General features: G+C 49.3%; 1 protein-coding gene across 1 annotated transcript in view; it reads right to left on the minus strand.

The window, feature by feature from the left end:
- The window catches only part of STK11IP (serine/threonine kinase 11 interacting protein), a 410719-nt gene that overhangs the window by 230913 nt on the left and 164794 nt on the right, over window positions 1–15012 (minus strand). Inside the window, exon 11 of the mRNA XM_085650186.1 lies at window positions 13208–13249. Coding sequence (XP_085506312.1) covers window positions 13208–13249 — 42 coding nt within the window. The remainder of the gene's footprint in view (window positions 1–13207; window positions 13250–15012) is intronic.

Here is a 15012-nt window from a genome sequence, read left to right on the forward strand (position 1 = left end):
ACAGAAATACCATGAGGTGTGGTCATGGAACAGAAATGCCATGAGGCATGGTCATGGGGCAAAAATGCCATGAGGCGTGGCCATGGGACAAAAATGCCATGAGGCGTGGCCATGGGACAAAAATGCCATGAGGTGTGGTCATGGGACAGAACATCCATGAGGTGTGGTCATGAGAGAACATCCATGAGGTGTGGTCATGAGATACTAAAATTATGAGATGTAGATATGAGAAAGTAAAATTATGAGGTGTGAAAATGAGATGGAAAAACCATGATATGAACAACAGACAGAGAAACCATGAAGTGCCTAGAGGAGAAGGATGAACCATGAGGTGTGAATAGGAGATACAAACCATATACAGTGGGGACAAAAGACTGAAGCACTATGGGGTTTGAATGAGGATATCACATGGAGGAAAAACAGAATACAAGAAGTGGAAAGACCAGGACACGCAGACAAGAGATTGAAAAACAAATGAGGTGCAGACTAGAGATAGAAAAACTATGATAGGTGGGCATGAGATGAAGAATGAATTAGGTGTTGACAAGATATTGAAAAACATGAGATGGAAAAACAATAATGTATATAGAGAAGGAGAAAGCATGAGTTGTTGACAAGAGATGGAAAAACCACAAGGTATAGAGAAGATTTAAAGAAATGAGGAGGTCCAGAGAAGAGGTGGAAACACTAGAACTTCACGCAAAAGATGGAGAAACGTAAGGGACCTTTAAGAGATGTTGGGACCCTGATTTGCTATAAAAAGATGGAGAAACCACAAGATGTGGACAAGAAATGGAGAAATCATAAGGTATGAACTGTAAAGAATGAAACTGAAGGTAAAATACAAGAGTGCAAAATCACAATACAAAAACAACATATGGAAAAACCAAAAGATGCTGAGAAGTTTTGAAAGGTAGATAAGAGAAAGAAACTATGAGGGCCAAGAGGAGGATAAATTGTGATGTGCACATAGGAAGTATGATGTGTAAACACAAGACGTTACGACCATGAGGCACTCATGGAAAATGGTCAAGTGAAGGGACTAAGCAAGAAACTACAAGTTTCAGAAATTAAATGGGAAAATACTTAGTTCTTGATAAGAGATGGATAAACCACAAGGTCCGGACAAGCGCTGGAGTATCCTTCAAGTACAAAAAAGAGATGGCGAAATCATGAGGTGCAAAAAAGAGATGGGTGAATCATAAGGTGTAGACGCAACGAAAACACACAAGGTTTGGACAAGTGATGGAGAAACCACAAGGTGAAGACAAGATGCAAAACCATAAAGTGCTCTCATGAAAGATGGTGAACCAAGAGTTGCATAAATGATATTTGAAGAGGGACAATGAGAAAAAGACCAGAGCTATATTAAAAACACTAGGTGAAGGGAAGACCGAAATCATGAGGTGCAGAGAAACAAGGAGAAACCATTAGGCAAAGACAGACCATTAGCAAGAGGTGCAAACATGAGATGGCGAAACAAAGTGGTGCAAATTAAAAGACATTGATAAGCGTAAAGAGAAAGAAATAGCAGATGACAGAGGTAAACCATTTGAAATGGCAGAAAGTCAGAGAAAACTGAATAAGGAGAACCCATGAGAAGGAGGAAGGAGTGAAAGGAAGAAGAGGGATCTTATGGTTTCCCAAACTTCAGGCTCACCAGAGTTTGAAGGCAGACTTACAAGTTGTTGTCATACATAATACAGTAAAACCACACTTTATCGAACATAAACATAACGTCCATTTATAAAGCTGAATAAGAGATGTTTATTGTTATTTAACTCAACTCCATAATACTCATTTTATTTACATGAGACTTCAACAACCAGAAAGGATGGACGCCTGTGACCAAGAGGTCTGACAGGTTCCTAGAGTGGATGCATTCGTCCACCAAGCTACAAAACCCATTTCTCTAGGTTCACCGTGCTCAAGTAAAGATCTCACGTCTGAATGTAGAGAGCCGCCGTACATGGAAGATCCATCTGGGGCAGAACATAGCTGCTCAAATACAGAGATGTGTGCTTGCCTACATCTCTCCTACCAGGCAGTGCGTCCTGGCTTCCAGTGCCAGTAAAACCCCCGGCAATGGACTCGGAACGAAAAATCACACACCATGCCATGTTTACATTAGCGACCACTCGCTGTTTTTATGATTCAACACTACTCGCAGAGGGGCTGGGGCAGGCAAACCTTCTGAACGGTGGTGTCTAGAGCATGGAACCTGCTCCCCCACACCAGCCACCAGAAAGACGAGGCTTCTTGAGTCATTTCATCCTTCTGACCTAGTCATAATCTTAAGTGCCACAAGAGTTTTTTCATATTAAGTCCTGCAATCATTACAGCATTTTAGGACTCTCTTAGAATTGGGTTAATGGAGATCATGAAAAAAAGTATCTTCCTTCCTCTTTCTCTCGCCTTAGTCCCTTGGTGCTGCACCAAGCTGATGCATCGGGCCGACTCCTCTCTTGCTGGAAACATCTCAGCATCTAGCTTATCTTCTGGGCCCTCGGCTCTAAAGGGCTCTGTAGCACAACAAGGGATCCCATCTGCGTCATGGTTTCTGCTGATGCGTCGGGCCGACTCCTCTATTGCTGGAAACATCTCAGCATCTACCTGAACTTCTGGGCCCTCGGCTCTACAGGGCTCTGTAGCACAACAAGGGATCCCATCTGCGTCATGGTTTCTGCTGATGCGTCGGGCAGACTCCTCTATTGCTGGGAACATCTCAGCATCTAGCTTATCTTCTGGGCCCTCGGCTCTACAGGGCTCTGTAGCACAACAAGGGATCCCATCTGCGTCATGGTTTCTGCTGATGCGTCGGGCCGACTCCTCTCTTGCTGGGAACATCTCAGCATCTAGCTTATCTTCTGGGCCCTCTGCTCTACGGGGCTCTGTAGCACAACAAGGGATCCCATCTGCGTCATGCTTTCTGCTGATGCATCGGGCCGACTCCTCTATTGCTGGGAACATCTCAGCATCTAGCTTATCTTCTGGGCCCTCGGCTCTACAGGGCTCGGTAGGACAACAAGGGATCCCATCTGCGTCATGGTTTCTGCTGATGCATCGGGCCGACTCCTCTATTGCTGGAAACATCTCAGCATCTAGCTTATCTTCTGGGCCCTCGGCTCTACAGGGCTCTGTAGCACAACAAGGGATCCCATCTGCGTCATGGTTTCTGCTGATGCGTCGGGCCGACTCCTCTCTTGCTGGAAACATCTCAGCATCTACCTGATCTTCTGGGCCCTCGGCTCTACAGGGCTCCGTAGCACAACAAGGGATCCCATCTGTGTCATGGTTTCTGCTGATGCATCGGGGCGACGACTCTATTGCTGGGAACATCTCAGCATCTAGCTCATCTTCTAGGCCCTCGGCTCTACAGGGCTCTGTAGCACAACAAGGGATCCCATCTGCGTCATGGTTTCTGCTGATGCATCGGGCCGACTCCTCTATTGCTGGGAACATCTCAGCATCTACCGGATCTTCTGGGCCCTCGGCTCTACAGGGCTCTGTAGCACAACTAGGGATCCCATCTGCGTCATGGTTTCTGCTGATGCATCGGGCCGACTCCTCTATTGCTGGGAACATCTCAGCATCTACCTGATCTTCTGGGCCCTCGGCTCTACAGGGCTCTGTAGCACAACAAGGGATCCCATCTGCGTCATGGTTTCTGCTGATGCGTCGGGCCGACTCCTCTCTTGCTGGAAACATCTCAGCATCTACCTGATCTTCTGGGCCCTCGGCTCTACAGGGCTCCGTAGCACAAGAAGGGATCCCATCTGTGTCATGGTTTCTGCTGATGCATCGGGCCAACTCCTCTATTGCTGGGAACATCTCAGCATCTAGCTCATCTTCTAGGCCCTCGGCTCTACAGGGCTCTGTAGCACAACAAGGGATCCCATCTGCGTCATGGTTTCTGCTGATGCATCGGGCCGACTCCTCTATTGCTGGGAACATCTCAGCATCTACCTGATCTTCTGGGCCCTCGGCTCTACAGGGCTCTGTAGCACAACTAGGGATCCCATCTGCGTCATGGTTTCTGCTGATGCATTGGGCCGACTCCTCTATTGCTGGGAACATCTCAGCATCTACCTGATCTTCTGGGCCCTCGGCTCTACAGGGCTCTGTAGCACAACTAGGGATCCCATCTGCGTCATGGTTTCTGCTGATGCATCGGGCCGATTACTCTATTGCTGGAAACATCCCAGCATCTACCTGATCTTCTGGGCCCTCGGCTCTACAGGGCTCTGTAGCACAACAAGGGATCCCATCTGCGTCATGGTTTCTGCTGATGCGTCGGGCCGACTCCTCTATTGCTGGGAACATCTCAGCATCTACCTGATCTTCTGGGCCCTCGGCTCTACAGAGCTCTGTAGCACAACAAGGGATCGCATCTCCGTCATGGTTTCTGCTGATGCGTCGGGCCGACTCCTCTATTGCTGGGAACATCTCAGCATCTACCTAATCTTCTGGGCCCTCGGCTCTACAGGGCTCTGTAGCACAACAAGGGATCCCATCTGCGTCATGGTTTCTGTTGATGCATCGGGCCGACACCTCTCTTGCTGGAAACATCTCAGCATCTACCTGATCTTCTGGGCCCTCGGCTCTACAGGGCTCTGTAGCACAACAAGGGATCCCATCTGCGTCATGGTTTCTGCTGATGCGTCGGGTCGACTCCTCTATTGCTGGGAACATCTCAGCATCTACCTGATCTTCTGGGCCCTCGGCTCTACAGGGCTCTGTAGCACAACAAGGGATCCCATCTGCGTCATGGTTTCTGCTGATGCATCGGGCAGACTCCTCTATTGCTGGGAACATCTCAGCATCTAGCATATCTTCTGGGCCCTCGGCTCTACAGGGCTCTGTAGCACAACAAGGGATCCCATCTGCATCATGGTTTCTGCTGATGCGTCGGGCCGACTTCTCTCTTGCTGGAAACATCTCAGCATCTAGCTTATCTTCTGGGCCCTCGGCTCTACAGGGCTCTGTAGCACAACAAGGGATCCCATCTGCGTCATGGTTTCTGCTGATGCGTCGGGCCGACTCCTCTCTTGCTGGGAACATCTCAGCATCTAGCTTATCTTCTGGGCCCTCTGCTCTACAGGGCTCTGTAGCACAACAAGGGATCCCATCTGCGTCATGGTTTCTGCGGATGCATCGGGCCGACTCCTCTATTGCTGGGAACATCTCAGCATCTAGCTTATCTTCTGGGCCCTCGGCTCTACAGGGCTCGGTAGGACAACAAGGGATCCCATCTGCGTCATGGTTTCTGCTGATGCATCGGGCCGACTCCTCTATTGCTGGAAACATCTCAGCATCTAGCTTATCTTCGGGGCCCTCGGCTCTACAGGGCTCTGTAGCACAACAAGGGATCCCATCTGTGTCATGGTTTCTGCTGATGCGTCGGGCCGACTCCTCTCTTGCTGGAAACATCTCAGCATCTACCTGATCTTCTGGGCCCTCGGCTCTACAGGGCTCCGTAGCACAACAAGGGATCCCATCTGTGTCATGGTTTCTGCTGATGCATCGGGCCGACTCCTCTATTGCTGGGAACATCTCAGCATCTACCTGATCTTCTGGGCCCTCGGCTCTACAGGGCTCTGTAGCACAACTAGGGATCCCATCTGCGTCATGGTTTCTGCTGATGCATCGGGCCGACTACTCTATTGCTGGAAACATCTCAGCATCTACCTGATGTTCTGGGCCCTCGGCTCTACAGGGCTCTGTAGCACAACAAGGGATCCCATCTGCGTCATGGTTTCTGCTGATGCGTCAGGCCGACTCCTCTATTGCTGGGAACATCTCAGCATCTACCTGATCTTCTGGGCCCTCGGCTCTACAGGGCTCTGTAGCACAACAAGGGATCCCATCTGCGTCATGGTTTCTGCTGATGCGTCGGGCCGACTCCTCTCTTGCTGGAAACATCTCAGCATCTACCTGATCTTCTGGGCCCTCGGCTCTACAGGGCTCCGTAGCACAACAAGGGATCCCATCTGTGTTATGTTTTCTGCTGATGCATCGGGCCGACTCCTCTATTGCTGGGAACATCTCAGCATCTAGCTCATCTTCTAGGCCCTCGGCTCTACAGGGCTCTGTAGCACAACAAGGTATCCCATCTGCGTCATGGTTTCTGCTGATGCATCGGGCCGACTCCTCTATTGCTGGGAACATCTCAGCATCTACCTGATCTTCTGGGCCCTCGGCTCTACAGGGCTCTGTAGCACAACTAGGGATCCCATCTGCGTCATGGTTTCTGCTGATGCATTGGGCCGACTCCTCTATTGCTGGGAACATCTCAGCATCTACCTGATCTTCTGGGCCCTCGGCTCTACAGGGCTCTGTAGCACAACTAGGGATCCCATCTGCGTCATGGTTTCTGCTGATGCATCGGGCCGACTACTCTATTGCTGGAAACATCTCAGCATCTACCTGATCTTCTGGGCCCTCGGCTCTACAGGGCTCTGTAGCACAACAAGGGATCCCATCTGCGTCATGGTTTCTGCTGATGCGTCGGGCCGACTCCTCTATTGCTGGGAACATCTCAGCATCTACCTGATCTTCTGGGCCCTCGGCTCTACAGGGCTCTGTAGCACAACAAGGGATCCCATCTGCGTCATGGTTTCTGCTGATGCATCGGGCCGACACCTCTCTTGCTGGAAATATCTCAGCATCTACCTGATCTTCTGGGCCCTCCACTCTACAGGGCTCTGTAGCACAACAAGGGATCCCATCTGCGTCATGGTTTCTGCTGATGCGTCGGGTCGACTCCTCTATTGCTGGGAACATCTCAGCATCTACCTGATCTTCTGGGCCCTCGGCTCTACAGGGCTCTGTAGCACAACAAGGGATCCCATCTGCGTCATGGTTTCTGCTGATGCATCGGGCAGACTCCTCTATTGCTGGGAACATCTCAGCATCTAGCATATCTTCTGGGCCCTTGGCTCTACAGGGCTCTGTAGCACAACAAGGGATCCCATCTGCGTCATGGTTTCTGCTGATGCGTCGGGCCGACTCCTCTCTTGCTGGAAACATCTCAGCATCTACCTGATCTTCTGGGCCCTCGGCTCTACAGGGCTCTGTAGCACAACAAGGGATCCCATCTGCGTCATGGTTTCTGCTGATGCATCGGGCCGACTCCTCTATTGCTGGGAACATCTCAGCATCTAGCTTATCTTCTAGGCCCTCGGCTCTACAGGGCTCTGTAGCACAACAAGGGATCCCATCTGCGTCATGGTTTCTGCTGATGCATCGGGCCGACTCCTCTATTGCTGGGAACATCTCATCATCTACCTGATCTTCTGGGCCCTCGGCTCTACAGGGCTCTGTAGCACAACTAGGGATCGCATCTGCGTCATGGTTTCTGCTGATGCATCGGGTCGACTCCTCTATTGCTGGGAACATCTCAGCATCTAGCTTATCTTCTGGGCCCTCGGCTCTACAGGGCTCTGTAGCACAACAAGGGATCCCATCTGCGTCATGGTTTCTGCTGATGCGTCGGGCCAACTCCTCTCTTGCTGGGAACATCTCAGCATCTAGCTTATCTTCTGGGCCCTCTGCTCTACAGGGCTCTGTAGCACAACAAGGGATCCCATCTGCGTCATGGTTTCTGCTGATGCATCGGGCCGACTCCTCTATTGCTGGGAACATCTCAGCATCTAGCTTATCTTCTGGGCCCTCGGCTCTACAGGGCTCGGTAGGACAACAAGGGATCCCATCTGCGTCATGGTTTCTGCTGATGCATCGGGCCGACTCCTCTATTGCTGGAAACATCTCAGCATCTAGCTTATCTTCTGGGCCCTCGGCTCTACAGGGCTCTGTAGCACAACAAGGGATCCCATCTGCGTCATGGTTTCTGCTGATGCGTCGGGCCGACTCCTCTCTTGCTGGAAACATCTCAGCATCTACCTGATCTTCTGGGCCCTCGGCTCTACAGGGCTCCGTAGCACAACAAGGGATCCCATCTGTGTCATGGTTTCTGCTGATGCATCGGGCCGACTCCTCTATTGCTGGGAACATCTCAGCATCTAGCTCATCTTCTAGGCCCTCGGCTCTACAGGGCTCTGTAGCACAACAAGGGATCCCATCTGCGTCATGGTTTCTGCTGATGCATCGGGCCGACTCCTCTATTGCTGGGAACATCTCAGCATCTACCGGATCTTCTGGGCCCTCGGCTCTACAGGGCTCTGTAGCACAACTAGGGATCCCATCTGCGTCATGGTTTCTGCTGATGCATCGGGCCGACTCCTCTATTGCTGGGAACATCTCAGCATCTACCTGATCTTCTGGGCCCTCGGCTCTACAGGGCTCTGTAGCACAACTAGGGATCCCATCTGCGTCATGGTTTCTGCTGATGCATCGGGCCGACTACTCTATTGCTGGAAACATCTCAGCATCTACCTGATCTTCTGGGCCCTCGGCTCTACAGGGCTCTGTAGCACAACAAGGGATCCCATCTGCGTCATGGTTTCTGCTGATGCGTCGGGCCGACTCCTCTATTGCTGGGAACATCTCAGCATCTACCTGATCTTCAGGGCCCTCGGCTCTACAGGGCTCTGTAGCACAACAAGGGATCCCATCTGCGTCATGGTTTCTGCTGATGCGTCGGGCCGACTCCTCTCTTGCTGGAAACATCTCAGCATCTACCTGATCTTCTGGGCCCTCGGCTCTACAGGGCTCCGTAGCACAACAAGGGATCCCATCTGTGTCATGGTTTCTTCTGATGCATCGGGCCGACTCCTCTATTGCTGGGAACATCTCAGCATCTAGCTCATCTTCTAGGCCCTCGGCTCTACAGGGCTCTGTAGCTCAACAAGGGATCCCATCTGCGTCATGGTTTCTGCTGATGCATTGGGCCGACTCCTCTATTGCTGGGAACATCTCAGCATCTACCTGATCTTCTGGGCCCTCGGCTCTACAGGGCTCTGTAGCACAACTAGGGATCCCATCTGCGTCATGGTTTCTGCTGATGCATCGGGCCGACTACTCTATTGCTGGAAACATCTCAGCATCTACCTGATCTTCTGGGCCCTCGGCTCTACAGGGCTCTGTAGCACAACAAGGGATCCCATCTGCGTCATGGTTTCTGCTGATGCATCGGGCCGACTCCTCTATTGCTGGGAACATCTCAGCATCTACCTGATCTTCTGGGCCCTCGGCTCTACAGGGCTCTGTAGCACAACAAGGGATCCCATCTGCGTCATGGTTTCTGCTGATGCGTCGGGCCGACTCCTCTATTGCTGGGAACATCTCAGCATCTACCTGATCTTCTGGGCCCTCTGCTCTACAGGGCTCTGTAGCACAACAAGGGATCCCATCTGCATCATGGTTTCTGCTGATGCATCGGGCTGACACCTCTCTTGCTGGAAACATCTCAGCATCTACCTGATCTTCTGGGCCCTCGGCTCTACAGGGCTCTGTAGCACAACAAGGGATCCCATCTGCGTCATGGTTTCTGCTGATGCGTCGGGTCGACTCCTCTATTGCTGGGAACATCTCAGCATCTACCTGATCTTCTGGGCCCTCGGCTCTACAGGGCTCTGTAGCACAACAAGGGATCCCATCTGCATCATGGTTTCTGCTGATGCGTCGGGCCGACTCCTCTATTGCTGGGAAAATCTCAGCATCTACCTGATCTTCTGGGCCCTCGGCTCTTCAGGGCTCTGTAGCACAACAAGGGATCCCATCTGCGTCATGGTTTCTGCTGATGCATCGGGCCGACTCCTCTCTTTCTGGAAACATCTCAGCATCTACCTTATCTTCTGGGCCCTCAGCTCTACAGGGCTCTGTAGGACAACAAGGGATCCCATCTGCGTCATGAATTCTGCTGATGCGTCGGGCCGACTCCTCTATTGCTGGGAACATCTCAGCATCTACCTTATCTTCTGGGCCCTCAGCTCTACAGGGCTCTGTAGGACAACAAGGGATCCTATCTATTTCAAGGTTTCTTCTAGTCGGGTGACAGATCCTCGACCAGGATGCTGCGGAGGAGATTTTTTGTTGGTTATGGCACACTCATGCCTGGAGCGGTAGGTGATGTTAGGTTCTCAGCCAGTGTTGTCCTCTAGAAGGATGCTAGCCTGAAGGACTCTGTGCTTTAGCTCTGTGGCCAGCGGTGGCCAGTAGACCCGGCTCCAAAGGCCTTTGCAGGTCAACATGCTAGAGATTCTTACCGGTTCTTTTGTCTTCAAAATAATAAAATATTAACATGTCCGGCATTCAAACATCGGCTGTTGCCTTTCTCCCTAAAAACTGACATTGAAGAAACTTAAAACAAGTATTCTGAAGAGAGAATGAAAGGCAACAAGGATAAACAGAGACTCTGTTCCATTGGAAACAGATCTAGATATCAAACCACGCTTGACCCAGCTATCGTCCCTTCAAGATGTTTTTACAGGTCTGTCTTTCGTTTTGATCTTCTATTAGTACATCAAAATATTACTGGACTGTAAAGTGTCTTCAGCATGTCTTTCATAATGCCCTGAAGCAGTCAAGGGGGCAGCTTGAAGCACTAGTTGCCATAAAGGATTGTGCTGTACAGCTGGGGTTCTTAGTTGGCAAAAAAGATTGCGCGGTACAGCTGGAGTTGTTAGTTGGCAAAAAGGATTGTGCTGTACAGCTGGCGTTGTTAGTTGGTATAAAGGAAGGTGTGGTACAGCTGGCGTTGTTAGTTGGTATAAAGGATTGTGCTGTACAGCTAGGGTTGTTACTTGGTATAAAGGAACGTGCGGTACAGCTGGTGTTGTTACTTGGTATAAAGGATTGTGCTGTACAGCTGAGATTGTTAGTTGGTAAAAAGGATTGCAAACACAAGGAGATGATGGACGGAGTGCTGAAACTTTTCAGACACTCACCCCCAGTCACAGATCTGGGTTTAATCCATCATCGTTCTTTAGATCACTTTGCCACCCCAGTTCAGACCTGGCCATATGCAAATCAGTCTTGACCTTGTGCCTCTTGGGAACAGGCCAGTCCGAACTGCCAAGCCAGGTCTTCCCTGAACCGGAAACAAGCATCCGGAGACAGGTTTCGGGGTAACACCCTTCATCTACCAGGCTAGCTTGAATTCAGTGGCAAAGTGAGCAAGAGGCCCACGTCTGGGAATACCCAGCAAACCTAGGGCGAACAAAGCAAATACAAGGAGATGATGGACGAAGTGCTGAAACTTTTTAGAAACTCACTCTAAGTCACAGATGGGGGTTGAATCCATCATCGCTCTTTAGCTCACTTCGCCAGCTCAGTTCAGACCAAGCTATATGAAAATCAGTCTTGATCCTGTGCCTCATGGGAACAGTCCAGCCCAAACTGCCAAGACAGGTCCTCCCTTGACTGGAAACAAGCATCCTGGGACCGGTTTCGGGGTAACACCCCTCATCAGCTAGGCTAGCTTGAATCCAGTGGCAAAGTGAGGCTAACAACCCCAGATGCTGTACATCTGGGGTTGTTAACTGGGATGTTTGTCTGCATAAAGGTCATCTGTCTAGTATTTTATCCTGGAACCCTGCAAGTTCCTTTTCAGCAAGTTTTGATATGGACATGATGATTCTTGCTGGGGAGTGGAGAACTTCCCTACTGGCAGGGGGATGAGATGCTTTCTTCAAGAATAAATCAACTTGAACATCTGGGCTTCTGTTTCCACCTTTGTGTAGGTGGGATCAACTTCACTACATATTGGTAGTTTTTGTCACAAGTAGACACTGACTTTACTGAGTTGAATAGATTTTAAATGTGAATAAACAAGAAAAATAATCACAAAGTACTGATTCTGTAAGCAAGCCGAAAATGCATATAAGTAAATCAAAAAGTTGACAGCGAAAGGGTGCTTTGGCAGAATATAGATGTATCAAATTTTTTATTTTACTTTTACAGAAGGGGCGGTATGAGTGCGAGGGTGGATGAGAGCGCGGGTGGATGAGAGCGCGGGTGGATGAGAGCGCGGGTGGATGAGAGCGCGGGGTCGAATGGAAAGTGGAAGAGGAAAAAAAGGAGGAAAGGGGACAAGAAGAGAGTGCAGAGCATTAGGGAAGATGTGGTTATAAGGGAGAACCAACTGGAGGGATATAAGTGGCACAGTGAGGTTAAAATGTGTTAAGAGCAGTGTGGGGCAGTGAGTCACAGTCTTCAAAATGAAGGTAAGAAGAATACAAATTAAAGCAAGAGTATAAGTCGGAGCTTAGTTCTGCCGTTTCTTAATACCCAACTTTGCGTTCAGTTTAGTTTTTAATTTCTCCTTATTTGATATGTGTGACTCCATAAACACTGTTATCGTGCATAAAATACATGCTTGGGAACCACTTTGTCTTTTGCTAAAAGTTAAGCCTGGAGCCCACCCGTCGATCCGCAGGAGAGTCTGCCTTTTGTTGCTGATGTTACTTCCAGTTATTTAGAATTCTGGGCCCGATGTAGATCTTGGCAGACGGGTTTCTCTGTCAAAACAAGGATGGATATCCTGTCCACCAAAACAGAAATCCCAAGGGTTATAATGGGATTTGTATCTCAGCAGATGGGATATCTGTCACCGTTGTGACGGAGTAACCCGTCCACCACAAGTTAAATCAGGCCCGAAGTCTGTTCACTTTTCAGTACTTACCTTCCTCATCTCAAACCTTACTCCTATGTTGCTATTTTACACAGTAAGCACTATTTCCTCTAATTTAACCGTGCTCATGGGTGCCCATTTCTAAACTGTTTAATCAAGGATGAGAAACTGTCTGGTTGCCACAGTCAGCTAGGTCCCCTCTGGCAGCTTGAGAGATTATCTCAACCCACTTACATGTTCTTGAAGGCACCAGTGGTCTCCTTGACATCTGCAATCAATGCTCTCTGCATGAATATGTCCTGGGTCCTCTCTCAATGTTCCTTCCGCTTGCAGCCTCCGACCCCAGAGAATGTCCTACATGAAGTAAGACTACCACTCCTCACAACACAGGTCCAAGTTGTGAAGGATTCCCTTGAGTGTCCAATCCTGTATTGCAAGTACTTCTCTTTGTTTCATATAAGTGCATATTGACACCATGCACAGTGGCGACCATGGCATGCCCCAAATCACACAGACTGCTGCACACAAAAACACGCACTCATGGCCTATATTTGGAGGCTGGAAAACGGATAGCTGGAACACAACATAAGATTTGCCAGTCGGAGACGCCTTTAAGGTGTTTCTCAAAAATCGGCTGAAATTCTAGTTTGATAATGGGATGGGTCCAAAACGTACCTCTAAATCTGCAGTTGACAGCGCATACCCGTCCAGGAACAGCTGTAATCAAAAGAAAAGCCAGTCAGAGTTCACTACACAACACTAAACCATTACTGCATCACAAACTGGACAAATCACTCCACACACTGCTGCACTCCAACCAGCACCCCGCAACCCACAATTTAAAACTACCTCAGCCACTTTAGCTTTTATCACCAACCCATAACCATTCTCAAAAGCAAGCACAAAACTAGATCTATTGCAGCCCCCAGACCTTGCCTCAATACCGGACATCAAACCAGAGAAACCAACCCTACCGCTGAACCACAACAACCACAAAACACACCCCTGTAACAATGAGGCACCATTTGTCTGCACATGCTAATATCTCCACACTAGGACGGCATCCCCGGATGTCAGCACCCCAAACTAGACAACCTGCTCCACTCAACTACTTCACCAGAAACTAGGCAAATCACAAAACTTCACTGCTCCAACCAGAATAGCACTATTGTGCTCTAAAAGACGCAAGTTTTTTTTTACATCCCCACTTTTCGCTGGTCATTCATCACTTCAATGATTATACATTAGAGAAACCGGCATCCTCAAGACCCCCAGAAGGCCCGGTGACTATTTAAAAACCTTGGCCAATATCTTAACCTCTGCGTTCAATGATGAAATTGGTCAATAAGAGGAGCATTCTTCCAGGGTTTGCCCTGCTTCGGGATAACCACTATTGTGGCTAATCTTTGGTCTTCTGATAGTTTGCCCTGCTCTAGCGAGTCATTGGACATGTCCAGCATGTGTGGGGGCATCAACGTCGCCAGTCCTTCGTATAGTTCTATCAGCAGTCAGTTGGGGCCAGGAGCCTTAACTAACTGCAGTGCCCTGATCGCACCACAGATTTTCTCTGCGGTAATGTCTTTGTCCAGGTCTCCACGTTCCTCCTGTGTTATTGTGGGGAGATTTGCATCTTTTAGGATTTGTATACAGTTTATTTTAGTTCTGGTTGAAGAAAACGGATATGTCTGCTCATAGTAATTCGTGAATGCTGCTGCTATGGTCTCATTCTTCACATGTGTCACCATCAGGGGTTCTAAGCTCAAGTACCCGATTTCTCACCTTGTCCCTTTTTACAGCCATGCCATCAAGTTGGTGGCCTTCTCTCCTACATCGTACAGTTTCCTCTGTGTTGCTGTAGCATACTCTTTAGCTTTCTCTTCCACAATATCTTGCATCTCTTGCTGCTTGATTAGATGCCTAGTCTGGGGGTTAGATTCTCCAATCACCCACAGTGACCTCTAGCCAGGCTAGTTCCTGCTCTAGTGTTTCGTATTGGAGCTTCCTTTCTTTCTTCTGCTCCCCCTACCAGGGCCTGCATGTGTCCCCTTATTATAGTCTTGTAGGCGTCCTACAATTTACAGGGTAAATCTACTGTCCCCAAGTTATCCTGAACGTAGTGTTTAGTCCGTTCTCGAATTTTGTCTTGCATAGCTTTATCTCTGAGTAGCCATGGGTCTATATGGGGTGGTAAAGTATTCATTTTAACAGGTCCTAGCATTTGCACCTCAACCGGTGAGTGATCCGATATACCCCTTGCCCTGTGCATTGCACCCCGGAAGCTGCCAGCCCCTCTAGAGTGGGTCATTATATAGTCTAGTTGAGAATGTCCCCCATGTGGTGCAGAGAAGAAGGTATTTTTTTTTAGATAAAGCCTTATGTTCCTGCCACAGTTCTACTAGTCTGAAAGCTTCAACAAATACCTTCAGTACCTCCGTTCCCATCTCTCTCCCCGTGCTCGATAGTCTATCTATGGAGGGGCC

The sequence above is a fragment of the Triturus cristatus genome, chromosome 3_2 (genome assembly GCF_964204655.1).
Source record: "Triturus cristatus chromosome 3_2, aTriCri1.1, whole genome shotgun sequence".
In the NCBI taxonomy this organism is placed as follows: Eukaryota; Metazoa; Chordata; class Amphibia; order Caudata; family Salamandridae; genus Triturus; species Triturus cristatus.